At 34.7% G+C, this 20,614-nt stretch overlaps 1 protein-coding gene across 1 annotated transcript in view; it reads left to right on the forward strand.

Annotated features, from left to right (window-relative positions):
* The window catches only part of ATRNL1 (attractin like 1), an 831,601-nt gene that overhangs the window by 110,617 nt on the left and 700,370 nt on the right, over window positions 1-20,614 (forward strand). The window contains exon 9 of the mRNA XM_025396530.1: window positions 1,082-1,265. Within this exon, the coding sequence (XP_025252315.1) occupies window positions 1,082-1,265 (184 nt within the window). The remainder of the gene's footprint in view (window positions 1-1,081; window positions 1,266-20,614) is intronic.

The raw sequence follows: 20,614 nt of genomic DNA on the forward strand, positions 1-20,614 counted from the left end.
AAGCCACATTTTAGGTGGCTTTAGAGGAAGTATGGATATATGATCTATATGCATAATTAAAAACAAATAACATATTTTTATATAGCTGGTTTTTAGAGTAAATTTTCTAAGGCCAAGAAATTGTGCATTTTTCATATGCGTTTCTTAAGAGCATCCCTTGCATATGATTGGTGTTTTTATTAGTGAAACTATATTGGGAAATGAATCTCTTGTAGATACAGCAATCAGAGTGGGATTTTAATATCGGAAATTAGTTACAAAAGTGTTAGAAGGACTAGAGATACCAAAGGGAAGGGATCACCCAGAAATCTAGAAGTGCTACATACCTAGGCTGGAGCCTATGATCACATTTGCCAGTGAGCAACTATACGTACCAGTTTTGCTACTGAACAGAGAATACCTATTAAGCCAGCACTGCCATTACCTACTGTAATTGCCTTCCTGTTCCTGCTGCTAGAGGCAAAAGCAGAATCTTTCCTCTTGCCCTTTAATCTCATACTAGTACTCCCATTGATGGAACCTAATAGTAACACAATTGTCAAGAGAGTCTTGGAAATTTTATTGTTTAGATTTTCATCCTCCGCAATACAAAGGACTTTATAAAAAGGAAAGTGGGGCTTATATCCAACAAATAAAGGATCAGCACAGTACTAAAAATGTGTTCAATTAATTTAATTTTAGATTACTAAGGGTAGGGATCTTATCATTTTATCCTTGTAATATCAGTGACTAACTCACATGGTAGGCTCTCATAAAATATTTGTTAAAATTTTTTTTCAGAGCTACTTATGTAGTATAAGAATAAAGTTTTCTTTTTTCTCTTGCAAACACACAAAATGTTCTTTTTAGTATTTCAGAGTTTAACTTCATCTATGGAAAGACCAGTGTTACTCAACTTCAACCCCAGCACCTAACCTGGCATATATTTAATAAGTGTTTCTTGATTAAATTAATATTAACTCTGTGATATTTACTCATAAAAATATGTCATTAGAATTAACTTGTTGGTATTTCTGGTGATATATTAGTTATATTTAAAAATACTACTTGAAATTTACAATGCATTTTCTTTCTGTTACAGCATCAAACACTTGGCTTGTTCCAGAAACTAAAGGAGCTATTGTACAAGGTGGATATGGCCATACCAGTGTGTATGATGAAATAACAAAGTCCATTTATGTTCATGGAGGGTATAAAGCATTGCCAGGCAACAAATATGGATTGGTTGATGATCTTTATAAATATGAAGTTAACACTAAGACTTGGTGAGTACACAAGATAACACATTTTCTATGTTGCCATTATTATTATGAATGATTGACTTTAAAATAAATGGTTTCTGACATAGAAATACTTTATATGCATTCATTATAAATGCTGATACTGTCTTAATTTCAGATGAGTAATTTTGTTTACCAGTATGACTTCAATATCATCTGTTCAGGGATTTGCTCTTCTTTGCACTCACGTTTTATTGTCATCTGTATTTTTTAAAAAGCATTTATTTAGTTTCATCATCTAACTTCCTGTGAACTACAGAGCTTATGGCATTTAGGTAAATTTTCACCTTTTGTTGTTATAAACAATGCTGCACTGCACTTCTTATACTGGTCTTTTCATGTACATATTTAAGAGTTGCTCTAGGGTGCATAGTTAAAAGTGAGATTGTTGTATCTGAGAGTATTTATATCCTCAACTTTATCACATGCTGCCGAAGTGCTTTTCAAGACACTGTGGTAATGTATATATACTTCCACCAACAGGGTATGTGTCCCTGATTCTTCATGTTCTCACCAACATTTGAAAATTTTGAGGATTTTTACTTTTGCCAAGGTGACGGGAGTGAATAGTATTTTAATGTGCATTTTCCTGATTACTATTGTAAACATCTTTTTATGTGTTCACTTACTATTGTTTCCTGTTTAGTGAATTGCCAATTAATATCCATAATATTCTGTTTGTGACTGAAATATTATTAATTTTTCATTTATTGATTTTTTGGGTATAGAAGTTTTAAAATAAAATTTTTGTTATCCTAATTTTTCTTTGTAAAATCTGGGAAATGACTTTTTTTTTCTTTTAAGGCACTATACATTCTTTTAAACTTACAGCATGAAGTTACTTTATGTGATCTAAGAAAATACAAAGGTTTCCACCAAATCACGATTTCTTCTACCCCCTTCACTTTCATACATATATCCTAATTTCTACTTTTTAAAAAAATATAGAATTATAACACCTTTTTTTCTTTTGGTAATTTCGTTAATTCTTATATTTTTGTCTAATAAAATGCAGTTTTATTCTTTATATTTTTATGTTCATTTTTGTTTTGTGTAACTCATAAATAGCATCTTACTTCCTTACATTTAATATTTGTACATTTTTCTCTGACATTTTGCTATGTTAGCAAGTGGAATTGTGGTATAGTGATTAAGGTACTATCAGTCTGTTTCACATTTTAAACATGTATTTTACTTTATTTTATTTATTTATTTGGGACGGAGTTTTTACTCTTGTTGCCCAGGCTGGAGTGCAGTGGCGTGATCTCAGCTCACTGCCACCTCCACCTGCCAAGTTCAAGTGATTCTCCTGCCTCAGCCTCCTGAGTAGCTGGGATTACATGCACGCACCACCATGCCTGGCTAATTTTGTATTTTTAGTACAGATGGGGTTTCACCATGTTGGTCAGCCTGGTCTTGAACTCCTCACCTCAGGTGATCCACTCGCCTTGACCTCCCAGAGTGCCGGGATTATAGGTGTGAGCAACCATGCCTGGCCCTAAAAATATATTTTAAATGCTATATCATACCAAAAGGGAAGAATAACTTCTGTGTGAAGGAGGCAGTGTAGTTCATAGTAATAATAATGGATATAGCAATGCTCAGGTAAGAAGAATCTTAATAAAAGTGAATGGATAAGAGAGCAGAATTGGATGTTATTTGTGTAAAGTCAAAATGAGAGATTTAGTTGTTGCTCACTACTTGAATGAAATTTTCTCAAATTTTCCACGCTTTTCTACCTGAAAACTTTACGTAGTGAAAGTTTTGCCTAGATGAATATATTTATCAGCCTTGGCAATTTTGGTATGTGCACAAATGGCAGTGGATATTTATATTGTAAAACAATTTACTAAAACAATTTGTAAATTATTTTAAATACCTCATTAAAAATATGTTGTAGATGTATGATGCTTTAATATTTTAATGTGTCTTAAATTTCTTAAGCACACAAAGTTATCAGTGTGCACTAATTGATTTTTTCATTATCCTTAAAGTTTGTAGTATTCTTTAAGTTTTGACCTTTTTTTAGCTTATTTGTCAAGTTTGCTATTATATATGGATTATATCATCGGTCCCCAACCTTTTTGGCATCAGGGACTGGTTTTGTGGAGACAATTTTTCCACGGACACAGGGAGAGGAGATGGTTTGTTAATGAATGACGTGCATTATATTTATTGTGCCCTTTATTTCTATTGTTATTACATTATAATATATAATGAAACAATTATTCAACTCACCATAATGTAGAGTAAGGGCTTGTTTTCCTGCAACTAGATGGTCCCATTCTGGGGGTGATGGGAGACGGTGACACCTAAAGTGTTTTGCCTATGTTCAGTCTACTCTGTAATCTCGTTATGGTTGCTGTCACTGCAGAAAAACTCTGCTTCACAAAGACAGGATGCTGGAAATAGAAGCAGGCTTTTTGGTGCTTTTGTGGCAATCTCAGGATATTCTGCCTTGACTTTAATTCACAATGTATAGTGATTTGAAGTTGTCTCAAACATACTTTTAAGGCTACTGTCATTTGCGATCTCCTGCAGTTGATCCTCTTCTAGCATGGACAAAGTCGATTCACCTGGCTTACTCGCAAATGGGCCGCGAATCCATTCCTTCCCAGTATGGGGGCCTTTTGTAGTTGGGAAGTAATGCTGAAATTCTTTTGTAAGCTGTAATAGTTGTTCATGCACCAGCTGGTAGAAAGAAGGTGCTGGGAGAAAGAATCTCTTCTAATGTTTGAAACATGTCAGAAATTCCAGTGTTTCCTTGTCGCCCCATAATCCCAGTTTGGCATTGAATGCAGCCACTTTACCTGCCAGCTTGAATGCAGTTGTTATTCTCTCCTGAAGTGACAGAATGAGTTTCTTGAGCAGGTTGAATATGTCACACAAGTAAGCAAGTTTTGCGACCCATTCTGTGTCACTGAAATGTGCTGCCAGTTTTTCTAAAAGAAATCTCTGCAGTAGCCCTTGTAAGTCAAAAACTCTTGACCAGTGACCCACCTTTAGAAAGCCATCTCACTTCTGTGTATAAGAGAAGACATGCGGCTGGGTGCGGTGGCTCGTTCCTGTAATCCCAACACTTTGGGAGGCCGAGGTGGGCGGATCGTGGGGTCAGGAGTTCGAGACAAGCGTAGCCAATATGGCGAAACCCTGTCTGTACTAAAAAATGCAAAAATTAGCTGGGCATGGTGGTGCATGCCTTTAGTCCCAGGTACTCAGGAGACTGAGGCAGAAGAATTACTTGAACCCGGGAGGCGGAGGTTGCAGTGAGCCGAGATCGTGCCACTGCACTCCAGCCTGGGTGACAGAGTGAGATTCCATCTCAAAAAGAAAAAAAAAAAAAGAAAGAAAAGAAAAAAAAGAGAGAAGACATGTGTGCTGTGTACCCATCTCCTCACAGAGCTGTGTGAACAGATGTGAGTTGAGGGTGCATACTTTGATGTGGTTGATAATTTTCATCACATCTTGCAAAACATTGTTAAGTTCAGGTGACATTTTTCGCCTAGCCAGCATTTCTTTATTGACGACACAGTGAGTAGACTGACATTCAGAAGCAACCTCTTTGACCCAAGCAGTAAAACCAGAAAGCTGTCCAGTCATGGCAGCCACTTTACTTGTACATATATTGACACAAAATGACCAATTCAATTTTCCTGATATGTAATCATTCAAAGATTTGAATACTTCTGCAGCTGTTGTGTTGGTTGTCAACAAAAGTGTACATAATAGTCTGGGCGTGGTGGCTCATGCCTGTGATGCCGGCACTTTGTTTGGCAGAGGTGGGTGGATTGCTTGAGTTTAGGAGTTTGAGACGAGCCTGGCTAACATGGTGAAACACCATCTCTACTAAAAATACAAAAGTTAGTCAGGCATGATGGCACATGCCTGTAGTCCCAGCTACTTGAGAGACTGAGGTGGGAGGATTGCTTGAACCTGTGAGATGGAGGCTGTGGTGAGCTGAGATTGTGCCACTGTCCTCCAGCCTGGGTGACAGAGTGAGACCCTGTCTCAAAGAAAAAAAAAAAAAAAGAGAGGGAGAGAGAGAAATGTGCACATAACTTATCCTCATGCACATCCTCCTGAAAAATATATTGCACAAAAACAAACGTTGTTGTTTTATTGTCAACATCGGTCGACTCATCAACCTGGATTGCTTACCGAGGTGACTCATTAATTCTCTCTAACAATTGTGCTTCAGTATCCTCTGCTGTTTCGTCAGTTCATCTAGTTATGGTGCTAGCTGAAAGAGGAACACGTGCTACCTTTTGAACTGTAGCCTCTTCTAAAAGACTACAAATGTCTTTAGCAGTAGGCAGGATCAACTCTTCATCAATAGTAAAGGGCTTCTAAGGTTTAGCAATGCTGTTAGCTACTAAGAATGATGCTCTCAGTACAGACCATTTGATGAATGATGGCTTTCAATAATTGCTTTGGCTCTTTGTGTTCACTTTTTTTTTTTTTTCCTTTTGAAAAACTCCAAAGGCTTATTTTTTTAATGCAGAGTGCTTGGTCTCCTTGTGGTGAAGCAGTTTTGAAGGTTTCATGGTTTCATTGGATGGCTGGTTGCCATGTATTATACAAAGTGGACTTGGAGAATGTGAATCACCTGTTGTAATGAACCTATAATTTAAGTAGGATTCTTAGTATTTTCTTTGAAATGCAGCTTTCTTTTTGTAGGCAGTCTGAGAGTCTTCTGCTGTCTCATCATTCCCTCTTTTCAAAGAAGCTCTCCATTGACGTTTGTTTTTTACTCAGTTTGTCTGAGGTTTGTTTGTGGACTTACTAAAACTGTTAACTGAGACAAGTGTGCAGTGTGGGAAAGAGGTGTGGACAGAAATGGTAAATAAAATAATGGGGGGGGGTGCGCAGTGCCCGCATGGAGTAAAATAAGTATTAGATTCTGCCTTCAAGCCTGCTACCAGATGCAACTGTACAATTGAAGTACATCACCTCACTTGCCACTATAAAGCCTGCTACCAGATGCAGCTTTATTATCATTTGCCACTCACTCACTGATAGGGTTTTGATATGAGTCTGCAAGCAATTGATTTATTGTGGTCCCTGTGCAGTCAAACCTCTCTGCTAACATTAATCTATATTTACAGCCACTCCCCAGCCCTAGCATTACTACTTCAGCTCCACCTCAGACCATCAAGCATTAGATTCTCATAGGGGCATGCAACGTAGATCCCTCACATGTGCAGTTTACAATAGGGTTTGCACTCCTATGATAATCTAATGTTGCCGCTGATCTGACAGGAGGTGGAGCTCAGGCAGTTATGTGAGTGATGGGGAATGGCTGTAAAGACAGATGAAGCTGTGTTCCCTCACCTGCTACTCACCTCCTGCTCTGCGGCCTGGTTCCTAACAGGGTGTTGAGAACCCCTGGATTATATTGTATGTGATGTCACCATTATCTACCTATTATGTATCAGCATTGTGTATCCACTGTATAGACCTATATTTACTTTTTACCACCTCAGAACTGGTTTCAGTTTTTAGTAGATACGGTTACACAGATAGGGCACTTTGTTGAGATACTAGGAAATGTGTTTTGAGGACTTATTCTTTTTCAGTGGTGAAATGAATTCTTTTGGACTGTTACTTCCCCTGAGAAAAATTAGGAATTTTATTTGCCTAAAACTTGAGAGAACTATCAAAACCGTGAGAATTTGTCAAAGATTTAGGAGAGGTACAATGTCAAGGGATACAAGACTGGCATTTTGTGTAATTTTAACCTTGAGACAGTTAGAAATCCTGGAAACTTCCTGAGACACTGAGCAGTCCTTGTGTCAGTCATTATGGAGGAACAAAATTAGATTTCCAGGTGTGCCAAGGAAGAGGAGCCTTGGTACATACTTAAGGATTTAGTCTGGCCCCTGAGGTTCTAAAGCTTACTCGCGATAATTAGCTTACCTTTGAATCATCACAATCTTTTATTAGATTTTGGTGAAATGCTCATAATGTAGTTAGATGGCAATATAAAAAGTAAGTACTTTATTGAGTGAGATAACATCATACAGAGCCTTAAAGTATTTCCTCTAGATATCATATACAATATCTGGCACAAACTAAAAAAAAGCTTAGAAGAAGATAAGATATGAAAAAAAATCCATTAGAAACATACATGTAGGATAATGGAGTGTTTTAGACACAAACTTTAAAATAATTATTGTATGTTCAAGGAATTAAAATGTAAGGGAGAGAATATTAGCACAGGACTGGATACTCAATCAAATGGAAATTCTAGAACTGAAAAATACATTGAGTAAATTAAGAATTCCTTTGATAGAATTAACAGCAGATTAGACACAGCTGAAGGGGGAAATATGAAATGGAAGAGAGATCAGAAGGAAACATCTAAGATAAAGTAAAGAAAGACAAAATGATGACCAAAAAAGGACAGAAATAAATACAAGGAAGATGTGGAAATTGTCTAACCCACATGTGTAATCGGTATCCTAAAAAGAGAAGAGTGAAGACAAATGTAGAACATTATTTGAAGTGATAATGAATAAGAAATTTTCAAAAGTGACAAAGACATTAAGCCACAGATTAAAGAAGTTCTGTGAGCACCAAGGGGCATAAGTACAAAGAAACTCGGAAATATTATAGTAAAACTGCTGAAAGTCAAAACATGAAGACAAAAATTTCAAAGCAGATAGAGGAAAAAGGGCATATTTCCTTTAAAGGAAGAGCATGAAGAATGACAACTAATTTTTTAACTGAGGAAATGGAATCCAGAATACATGTTTTCAAATAGCTTAAAGACAATAATCATCCATCTAAAATTCTACATAATTAAATATTCTTAAAAATGTAAGCAAAATAAGAGCATTTTTAGAAAAACAACTGAGAGAATTTGACAGTAGTAGGCTTTCAATAAAGGAAATACTAATTACAATAAGTGCCATTGAAGTAGAAGAAAAATGATCCCAGATACTGGATGGAATGTAATGAAATTATAGAGATGATTCTAAATGACTATCATATAAAGCCACAGTAATAATAGTGGCTTGCATATACACAAAATTTAAATACATGGCCCTAATAGCACATAAGTCAGAAAGAGGGGTAAATCAGTGTTAAAAAGTCCGAAAGTTGGCCGGGCACGGTGACTCATGCCTGTAATCTTAGCACTTTGGAAGGCTGAGGCGGGCAGATCACTTGAGGTCAGGGGTTTGATACCATCCTGGCCAACATACAGAAATCCCATCTCCACTAAACATATAAAAAATTAACCAGGCATGGTGGCATGTGCTTGTAGTCCCAGCTACTTGAGAGGCTAAGGCACGAGAATCACTTGAACCCAGGAGGCAGAGGCTGCAGTGAACTGAGATTGCATCGCGGAACTCCAGCCTGGGTGACAGAGACTCTATCTCAAAAAACAAACAAACAAAAATTCCAATTATACTAAATGTGAGAGACTAAATATTCCAGTTAAAAGCAAAGAATTTTTGAATTGGATATGAAAACAAAACAGCCATTTGCTGCTTAGAAAAGATAAACCTTAAATAAAAATATTTAGAAAAGTTGAAAGTAAAAGGAAGGCATAATAGTTCTTAATTTATGTATAATTTATAACACAGTGTTGAAATAATGTAAAATTGACCAAACAAAAGAGGACAAAACATAGTGCGATGTTTTTAACCCAATTTTCTTGGTAACTGGTAGTACCAGGGGACCCAAAAAAACCCAGCAAGAATATAAAACATTTGAATAGCACAATGAACAATTTTGTCTCATTTGATATTTGAGAACATAATACGTTATAATTGAGGCATATACATTGTTTCCAAGAACAAATAAACACAAAAGTAACTTTTGGTGATTCCATAAAAATAATAAGAAAAACCGTTTTTTATACATATACACACACACATATATATATATAATTTTATTTTATTTTATTTATTTATTTTTAGACAGAATCTCACTCTGTCACCCAGTCTGGAGTGCAGTGATATAATCTCGGCTCACTGCAACCTCTGCCTCTCGGGTTCAAGCAATTCTCCTGCCTCAGCCTCCTGAGTAGCTGGGACTACAGGCGTGTGCCACTACACCTGGCTAATTTTTTGTATTTTTAGTAGAGGTGGGGTTTCTCTCTGTTAGCCAGGATGGTCTCGATCTCTTGACCTCATGATCCGCCCGCCTTGGCCTCCCAAAGTGCTGGGTTTACAGGCATGAGTCACCGTGCCTGGGCAAAAAACCCTAGTATAATTTTCATACTGAAAATTTTCATACTTAAAATTACTGAACGATGACACATCAAAATGCATGTGATTCAGCTAAGGAGGGACACTTGTAGCTCTAAATGCATTTATTAGAAGTGATTTTCTAAAAGTCTGAAAATCAATAGTGTAAGAATCCCCTTGAGAAGTTAGAAAAAGAACAGCAGACTGATCCCAAAGAAAGGATAAAGAAAATAAAGACATGATAAAGGAAAGGAACATGAGATAAGAGCATGAATTGATGAAATAGGAAACATGTGATAGAAATGATCCATAAAGCCACCAAAACTCAACAAAGTTGGTTGTTTTTAAAAGTAATAAAATAGGTAAATCCCCACAGAGACTTAGAAACAAAGATTACTGAAATAATCCATGCCAAGAACGAAAAGGGATGTCATGACAGATCATATAGAGTTTAAAAGTTAGTAAGAACATATGATAAGCAACTGTATGACAGTAAATGTGAAAAAGTAGATGAACTATGGCAAATTTCTAGCAAAACAAAACTTACCAGAATTGACACATGAACATTGAAATAATCTTATGTCAAATAACTAGAATTTTTAATTGAAACCTTGTTGCCTCAAAATACAGAAGCATACATACAGATGAACAAATAAAAACAAAACAAAACAAATTCTCCAGGCCCTGATCACTTTACTGGTGAATTTTCCCAAATATTTAAGAGATAAGCATTTAAGAAATAAATAACATCAATCTTTTGCAAACTTTCTGGAAGCAGAAATAATTATGTTGAGATTTATGAGGCCAGCATAACCTTGATATAAAAATATGAAAAGGATGTTACAGGTAAGGAAAATTTTAGTATTATCTTTTCCATGAAGACGATTCCAGCAATTTAGAAAGAAAATAATAGATTTTTTGGGTTCATTCAAAGAATATAAGGTTAGCTAAAATTTACAAAATTTGAATAAGAAAATAGAGAAGTAATGATCTGTAATCTTCTTGAAAGATGCAGAAAAAAGTATAGATAAAATTTAACATGTATTTATGATAAAACCTCTGGTGAACTAGGAATGGAAGCAAATCATTTATGTGGTAAAATGTACAAAGACACATGAAAACTTTACTGCAAACATTATGGTGAAATATAGAAAGCTTTCCCTCTAAGATTGGGAATGGGTTAAGGGTGCTCACTGTCACCACTTTTATTCAACATTGTATTGGAATTTCCAGCCACTGTAATAAGGCAGATATATAATATAATATAATATAATATGTATGTAGGTAATCAGTTGCTGCAAATAACATCAATATAAAAAAATTAATCCAGAGTAATTCTGTATACCAGGAACAGTTTAAACTGATAATTTAAAAGTAATATAATTTATGTTACTGTCAGAACATTAATAACCTAAGGAATAAATCTAATGACTTATATGCAAGATCTTTACACAGAAAACTATAAAATCTTATTGTGAGAAATTAAATAAAATTTAAATATATCTCAGACCAAATTATGACAATTGTTTGAAAAACTCAATGTTATGCAGATGTCTATTGTGCCCAAATTGATCTGTAGATTTAATGTGATCCCAAACAAAATTTTAGCAGGTGTTTTTCTTTTGGAAATTGACATGGTGATTCTAAAATTTACACAAAAATGTGAAGGGTCATTTTCTTATAAATTTTAGAGTCTCCATGTCAATTTCCAAAAGAAAAGCTTTACAAGAACAGAGCTGGAGGACTTTTCTATCCAAATTTTAGAAGAACAAAGCTGGAGGACTTCTCTATCAGATCTCATCACTTATGAAGGTACAATAATTAAGTGTTGTTGCAAAGATAGGGAAATAGACTAATGCAGCAAATAGGAATTCCACAGACAGACCTATACATGTATGGGTACTTAATCTATGGCAAAGGTGGAACTACAGAGAGCAATTTTTCTTAATAAATTGTTCTGGGCCAATTGGGTGTACAATTGCAAAAAATGAATATTGAGCCCTACCTCACATCATCATAAACAAAGATCTGTTTCAGATCAATTTTAGATCTAAATGTGGAAGTACAATAATATTCTAGAATATAACAGAGGCAAATATCTTCATATTCATGAATAAACAAAGATTTTTAAAATGGAATTTGAGTAGTAGTATTAATAAAAGAAAAATGATAGACTGAACTGTATTTATAAGTCTAAAAAATCAGTAAGAACATAAACATTCCATGCTCATGGATCGGAAAAATCAATATTGTAAAAATGTTCATACTGGCCAAAGCAATGTACAGAATTAGTGCTATTCCTATCAAACTACCAGTGTCATTCATCCCAGAATTAGAAAAAGAAAACTACCCTAAAATTCATATATAACTAAAAAAGAGCCCGAGTAACCAAAGCAATCCTAAGCAAAAAGAACAAACCTGGAGGCATCACACTACCTGACTTCAAACTGTACTATAAAGCTACAGTAACCAAAACAGCATGGTACTGGTAGGAAAATGGACATGTAAACCAGTAGAACCGAGTAGAAAACTTGAACATAAAGCCACACACTTACAACCATCTGATCTTTCACAAGGCTGACAAAAACAAGCAATGAGGAAAGGACTCCCTATTCAATAAATGATGCTGGATAACTGGCTAGCCATATGCCAAAGATTGAAGCCAGACCCCTACATTTCAACATATACAAAATCAACTCAAAATGGATCAAAGATTGAAATGTAAGACCTCAAACGATACAAATCCTGAAAGACAACCAAGGAAATAACTCTTTTTGACATTGGCCTTGATAAATAATTTTTGGCTAAGTCCCCAAAAGCAATTGCAACAGAAACAAAAATTGACAAGTAGAACCTAATCAAACTAAAGAGCTCTTCACAGCAAAAGAAACCATTAGCAGAGTAAACAGACAACCTACAAAATGGGAGAAGATATTCTCAAACTGTGCGTCTGACAGAGGCCTAATATCCGGAATCTATAGAGAACTTAAGTCCACAGGCAAAAGACAAATAACCCCATTAAAAAATGGGCAAAGGACGTGAACAGACACTTCTCAAAAGAAGACATACAAGCACCCAACAAACATGAAAAAATGGTCAACATCACTGATCAGAGAAATGCAAATGAGATATCACACCAGTCAGAATGGCTATTTTTAAAAGGTCAAAAAAAATAAAAATAAATAAAAAGCCAGCAGTTTCTGTTGAGACTGCAGAGAAAAGGGAATGCTTAGACACTGGTTAGTGGGAATGTAAATTATTTCAGCCACTATGGAAAATAGTCTGGAGATTTCTTAAAGAACTTAAAACTGAACTACCATTTGACCCAGCAATCCCATTACTGGGTATATGCCCAAAGGAAAATGAATCATTCTACCAAAGAGACATATGTACTTGTTTGTTCATTATTGTGCTATTCACAGTAGCAAAGACATGGAATCAATCCAGGTGCCCATCAGTGGAAGATTAGATCAAGAAAATGTGGTACATACATACCATGGAACATTATGCAGTCATAAAGAAGAGAGAAATCTTCTCTTTTGCAGCAACATAGATGCAGTTGGAGGCCATAATCCTAAGCGAATCAATGCAGGAACAAAAAATAAAATAAACCAGACATAAAATTAAATATAGTATATTCTGTTGATATAAAGTTCAGCACCAGGAAAAACAGAATTATGGGCTTAGAAGTTATGATAGGGATTGCCTATGATTGTGTAGTGATTTGAACGAGTAGCAGCAAAGCTTCAGGAGTGGTTATGTGTTCACTTTGTGATAATTCATTGAACTTAAGATTTTTATTCTTTTGGCATATATATTATACTTCATAAAATTTATTTAAAAAATGTAAATCTGTTTGATTTGACTTATATGCTAAAAGATTATAATAATTTGACATATGAAAAGAGTCAATTTATTATGTAAAGTTAGCAAAATACAATTTTATTTTCAGTGTTAGAAAAGGATGGAGACATAAAAGTCCAGTCATTTCTGCTGTCCTACTCCTTTAGGAGTAGTTGCATCTGGTTTCTTTACATTTAGTAAGTAAGAGAAATAAACATCTTGAACTTATAGGAATTCCTGATGCTCAAAATGATTCCTTTTATGTTTTTGGTATGTTTTGCTGATTAATATTATCTTTGCTCAAGGACTTTAACTTTGGTGTAATGATTTTGAGTATTGGGGTCATTGTGATCTTGATTTTATAGCTTTGTTAAATGAGGCATCTCATAACTTCCTTTACATATGTTTGTACAACTGATAATAGGAGCCTACATCTTCATTATTTTACTATGTGAAGACATTTCTCTAATAGTGGAGACCTCAGATTTTCTTGGCCTATTGTTTAGGTCCTTTCCTCAATTGTTGTGCCTGTGAAAAAGCACAGTAAGTTTTAACACATAAAGAATATATTAAACTTTACCATTTATAAGTTTCAGCTGTAATTATTGACTTGTGTTTTAAAAAAATTTTTTTTCCAGTGAGGGAAAAACGACTTCAATTATATTTCTTTTTTTGAGATGAAGTTTTGCTTTTGTTTCCCAGGCTAGAGTGCAGAGATAATTTAAATAAGTACTTATCTCTGTAGCTTTGCTTTTCACAGTGATTAAAAAATTTGTAGTACTTATTTTTTACTAGTTCTCTTTTATAAATTGGGAAATATTACATATGGACAAAAGACTGTATGATAGTATGTATATATAGTTTCAGAACCATAATAAAATGAATTCCCTGCCTACCTATGCCAAGAAAGAGGACATTACAATACACTAGAAGCCCCCATGTGTTCCTTTATGATTGTACCCCTTATATTATCCCCCTCCATTATTCTTAATATTGTGTTATTTCCTTGCTTTTCATTGCACGTTTTTACCCTCCATATATGTATTTGGCTGCAAACCTTTCATTTAGTTTTTCTGTTTTTAAATTTTGCATATATTGTTTATCATTGTATGCTTTCTTCAGAGATCTTTAAAAAGTAAACTTTATGCTCTGGAGATATATTTTAATGGAGAGAGGCAGACAATAAATATGGAAATAAGTAAAATGTATTTTAAATGATAATATGGGCTATGAAGAAAAAAGAAAGCATGAAAGGAGGATAGGGAGTTTCAGATTGTTGCATTTAAAATGAGTGGCCAGAGAAGACCTCATAAAGCATCTTAATAAAACCTGAAGGTGATTAGGCAGTGAGCCATGCAAATAGCTGGGGGACAGGTGTTTTGGGAGGAGGTCCAGCTGGTGCAAAAGACTTGAGATGGGAACATCCTTGTCATTTGGAACAGCAAAGGGGCTAGTGTAGTTGAGTGTCTTGGAGTAGGATGGAAATTATCTTCCCTTAGAGAAATAATTGGAAACCCAATCATGTAGGGCCTTAGAAAACATTATAGAGCTTTTGTTTTGGTATGGGTAGACTTTGAGGGTTTTGAACAGATATGTGACATATCTGACATATGTGACATGCTCTGACTTAGATTTTTACAGGAGCAGTGTTATAATTATGATGCAAGAGCAGAAGCAGGAAGACCATTTAGGAGGCTATTTTAATGATCTAAGAAAGAGATGACGGTATCTGGAACCACAGAGGCCAATGTGAAGGTAGTGAGAATTGGTTGGATTCCGAATATATTTTCAAGGTAGAAGCAACAGGAATTGAAAAAACTAGGGGACTGGATATAGACTGGATGAGAGAGAGAGAGAGAGAAAGAGAACAATGAAAGATGAAGCAGGCGTTTGGCTTGAAGACCTGAAAGCAGGGAGTTGGCATTAGTTGGGATGATGAATTTTGTGGGAGAAGTAGGTTTGGTGTCAGGAAGAATGGAAACTTGGTTTTAGGCATGTTTAATTTGAGATACATATTATACAGTTTGTGGATATGTTAAATAGGTGGCTGAATGTAGGAATTTCAGGATCTGGACACTCTAATTTTCTGGTCAAAGAGATGAGGAGAAACAACCAGAAAAGGAGACTGAGAATGAGCAGTTAATGAGTTAGGAGGAAAACTGGGAGAATATAGTATTCTAGAAGCCAAGAGCATATTTCAAAGGAGAGAGAATTTGTCAGAAGCTGCTGATTGGTAAACTAATATGAGGATTGAGTAATGGTCATGGAATCTGGCAAACCAGTGCTTTTTGCTGAACTTGACAAGAGAAGTTTCAGTGGGTGGTGAAGTGAAGTCTTGACTGGCATGTGTCAAATAAAGATAGGAGAAGAGGAATTAAAGAAACATACTAACATTTTTTGAGGAGTTATAAGGAAAGGAAAGAAACAGGGTAACAAGTGGTAAGGGATTTGGGACAAGAGTTTTTTTTTTTTTAAGTTTGGAGAAATAATTATGTTTGTAGCTTAATAGGAAAGATTAAGAAGATGTAAGAAATAATGCAAAAAATAAAGGGAATAATTTGCTAGAGGGGTGTACTTAAGAAAACAAGTAGCATTGGGATCTAGTGAACAAATAGAGTGGTAAACCTTACCTAGGAAGAGCATGGGCACTTTATTCATAGGAACAGATATGAAGTCAGGTTATTTGAATACAAATACAGGTAAATAAGTAGAGGTGGGGAGAATTGTTGAAAATTTTGATTCTTTTTATTTTCTCAGTGAAGTAGGAAGTAGAGTCATCAGTTGAGGGTGAGAAGATAGTGGAAGCTTGAGATTTGAAAAGAGAAGTATGAAATGATCATTTAGGAGGAAGAAAGAGTGAATGAGTTAGGAAAGTGTAGTAGGACCCTTGGCAGAATTTTCCCATGTGAGAGACCTTAATGTGCGAACACAGATCCTTTTTATATTTTCTGCTCCACTGTGGATGCATACTGGAACTGTCCTCAGTTTTCACTATTATGAGCAATTGTAGCAAAAATGTTCTTATTTTGTCTTCTATTGTTTCATAACAAGTTTGTCTAAGCTATTTACTTAATAGTATAAATGCTTGGTCATGCTCTACTTTACCCAACTATACACCAACCTCATCTTACTAATTTGCACTTCTACCAGTGGTGAATGAGAGTTCCCATTTCTTCTCAACAATCTCGTTAAGATTTGATGTTTTTTCATTTTTGAATATTTTTTTGCCAATATGGTGAATATAAAATGGTGTCCTATTTTGGTTTTTGTGTTTCCTTAATTGCTAATGAGGTATAACATCTTTTTATGTTTATTGGCCAAACAACTACTCTTTGAAATTTTTACCCATTTTGTCATATGTAGTTGTTTGTGTACACTTTTTTAATAATAACTTTTTGTTAGTTTTACATTTTGCAAACATTTTATCTCCCAGATTGTGGATCATCTTACTACTCTTTGTGTGATATTTGATAAACAAAACTTATTAATTTTAATATAGCAGAAGTTGTCAATATTTTATGCATTTTGCTTTGTGTCTTGCTTAAATAATACTTACCTTAGCGTTTTCAATATTGCCTTCCACACATTTAGTCTTTAACCCAACTGGATAAGGATCCTTTTTTTTTTTTTTTTTTTATGTGCACGACCAGTGCTCCTAGAACTATTTATTGAGAAGTCCATTCCATTAGTGGTCTGCAATGCTAATAGTTATTTTGGTTGGAATTACTTCCAAGTGATTAATATTTTGTATGCTTTTTAAAGTGAATTCTGTATTCATTTCCTACTGCTACTATAATAAACTATCATAGACTTGGAGGCTTAAAACAACAGAAATTTCTCTTCCCACAGTTCTGGTGTCTAAAAGTTTGAAATCCAGGTGTCAACAGGGCCATGCCCTCTTGAAAGCCTGCAGGGAAGAATCCTTCCAGCCTTTTCCAGCATTTGGCAGCTCCAGGCATTCCTGGGCATACTTCGGTTGTAGCTGCATTACTCCAGTCTAAAAGTCTTGGACTGCATATGGACTACTTCTTGTGTGTTTGTATGTGTCTGAACTTGGCCTTCTTAAAAGGACAACAGTCACTGGATTTAGGACCCATACTGGTTTAATATTAGATCTATATGCTCTTATTTTAACTTAACTATCTGCAAAGACCCTATTTTCAAACTAAGGTCACATTCCAAGGTTCCAAGTGAGCAATTTTGGGAGGACAGTATTCATTCAACCAGTACAGTATCTTTTAGTTTCTTTTTCTGTTTGTGATTTGATAGACTGAAAGACAATTGAATTTTTTTTTTTTTTTGAGACGGAGTCTCACTCTGTCGCCCAGGCTGGAGTGCAGTGGTGCGATCTCCGGCTCACTGCAAGCTCCGCCTCCCAGGTTCACGCCATTCTCCTGCCTCAGCCTCCCGAGTAGCTGGGACTACAGGTGCCCACCACCACGCCTGGCTAATTTTGTTTTGTATTTTTTAGTAGAGACGGGGTTTCACAGTGTTAGCCAGGATGGCCTCGATCTCCTGACCTCGTGATCCACTCGCCTCGGCCTCCCAAAGTGCTGGGATTACAGGTGTGAGGTGACTGATTTTTATATTACTCGTATGTCTAACAGTTTGCTGTATTTTTGTAATTTATGTGTAGATTTTTTTAATTTTTTTTTTTTTTTTACAATAGTTGATCAGATTATATACAAATAATGACAGTTTCGTTTCTTCCTTTCTGGGTCTTACAGCTTTATATTTTTCTTGTCTTATCATTTCTGCTATAACCTTCAGCTCATTGTTGAATAGAAGTGTGATAACAGGCATCTGTTTTATTCCTGAGCTTTTAAAAAATGCTTTCAGTGTTTCTTCACTAAGAATGATGTTCATTCTGGGTGTTTTAGGTATCACTATAAAGAAAGGTCTCTTTTTTCCTGGTTTGATAAGGGTTTATATTATGAATGGATGCTGGATTTTGCCAAAAGCTGTTTTAGGAATGACTTACTTGATTTTTCTACTAAATAATTTAATGTGAATATTATTTTAATTTACTTTATTATTAACTCAACTTGGGTTAAATCAAACTTAGTCATAATGTATTATGTGTGTTTTTAGTTTGCTAGTTATTTTTATAAGGATTTTTACATTGATGTTAATATGTGAGATTTGCACATGGTTTTTTCGCGTTATTCATATCAGCTCTTTGGTGGTGTTATTTTGGGCTTTTAAAATGAGTTGGGGAGTATTCTTTTTAATACTCTGGAACATTTAAAACATATATAAATGTATATATGATTGGAATTTTTTTACCTATTTTAAAATAATAAACTTTGGGCCAACTAGGTCTGACCTTTTCTTCAGTATATAGAATTTTAACTACTGAATTCAATATAATAGTCATAAGAATATTCAGATATTCTATTTGTTGTTGAGTCTGTTTTGGTAAGATATATTTAAAGGAATTTATCCATGAAACTGATATCTTCAGTTAAATTGTTATAAAGATGTTCATATATTCTATCTGGATCTTTTAATATCTGCAATATCTGTAGTTGTGTTCCCTTTTAATTATTTTTAATACATTTATTTATATCTATATAGCTATGTATTGTTTTTGAACAGAGTTGCTTACATGATGCCCTCTTAAGCATATATATTTTTAAATGTATTTACTAAAAAACAAAGATATTCTCTTACATGGGATCAAATTTAGAAAATAACATGGATAGACTATTATAATCTAACACTTATTTAATTTTTTAATTGTACCAATATTTTTTACAAATTATAACTTATTAAAGTTGCTGGATTCGATTTTTTTCTTTTTCTTTTTTTTTTTTTTGAGACAGGATCTCACTCTGTTGCCTATGCTTGAGAGCAGTGGTGTGATCTAGGCTCACTGCAACCTCTGTGTCCCAGGTTCAAGCGATACTCTCACTTTAGACTCCTGAGTCACTGGGACCCCAGATGGGTGCCAACAGGGCCGACTAATTTTTGTATTTATTAGGGACTGGGTTTTGCCGTGTTGCCCTGGCTGGTCTTGAACTACTGAGGTCAAGCCATCCGCCCACCTTGGCCTCCTGAATTGCTGGGATTACTGGTATGAGCCAGATTTGATTTCTTAATAAATTTTCATGAATGTTCACTAATGTAATTGGCCTGTGGTTTTCACTTTTTATACTCTCCTTCTCAGATTTTGATACTTTTTTCCTTACCGAGTTTGGGTATCTTTCCCTGATCCAGGATTATATCCACGAGCACGCAGACATTTAGTTGTCATGTCTTTTTAGTCTCTTTTAATTTGGAATAGTCGTGTTCTTTCATTTGAAGTATGTGCCTGGTTTGGGTTTATCTGATGTTTCTACATGATTAGATACACATTTTGTATTTTTGTTAGGAATACCAAAATGTCATATTCTTCTCCCATGGCTGGTGAAGTTAAATTGTTTGTGAAAAAACCTTTTTTATTGAGATAAAAGTCATAACATAAACTTGTTAATTTTGATCATTTAAAACAGTAAAATTTAGTGGTTTTCAGTATATTCATAATATTGTGCAACTATTACCACTACTTCCAGAATATTTCCATCAGCCTCAAAAGGAACCCCATACCTGTCTATTCTCCCTATCTCCATCTTCTGGCAACCACTAATTTAATTTCTCTTTCTCTATGGATTTGTCCAATCTGGATATTTTGTATATATGGAATTGTACAAACATGACCTTTTGTGTGTGGCTTCTTTCACTTATTGTAATTTTTTTCCAGAGTTCATCCATATTATACCATGTATTAGTGCTTCATTGTTTTTGTTATGTCTGAATAATATTCCATTATCTCAATATACCATATTTTAAAAATCTATTTGTCAATTAATAGACGTTTGGGTTGTTTTCACTTTTGACTATTAAAAATGAGGCTGCTGTGAATCTTTCTGTAAAGATTAAGTTTTATACCTTGGTAAAAGTGGTATATTTTAGTTTTCTCAACGGTAAAGATACTAGTTTTCCTTTTAAATTAATAACTGCCTTATTGGGAGATACTTTCAGATTATGTAAATATTTTATTTCTTATTAAACCTTTACATAATAGTTTTAATACCCATTGATGATTCTCACTAGAAAGAGTTATTACTGTGATGGTTACTAAGTGGTTATATTTCATTATTCCTTTTTAGTCTCCCCAGCCTGTATATTCATTTATATCCGTATGAATTCATGTATTTTTATTTTATTTAATGTTTTATAATCAATTGCTATTCTCTATTCTTTTTGCTTATATTGTCCCAGATTTGCCCAGTGAGCTCCTTTCAGTCAGGCGTC

The sequence above is a fragment of the Theropithecus gelada genome, chromosome 9, assembly GCF_003255815.1.
Source record: "Theropithecus gelada isolate Dixy chromosome 9, Tgel_1.0, whole genome shotgun sequence".
Classification (NCBI taxonomy): Eukaryota; Metazoa; Chordata; class Mammalia; order Primates; family Cercopithecidae; genus Theropithecus; species Theropithecus gelada.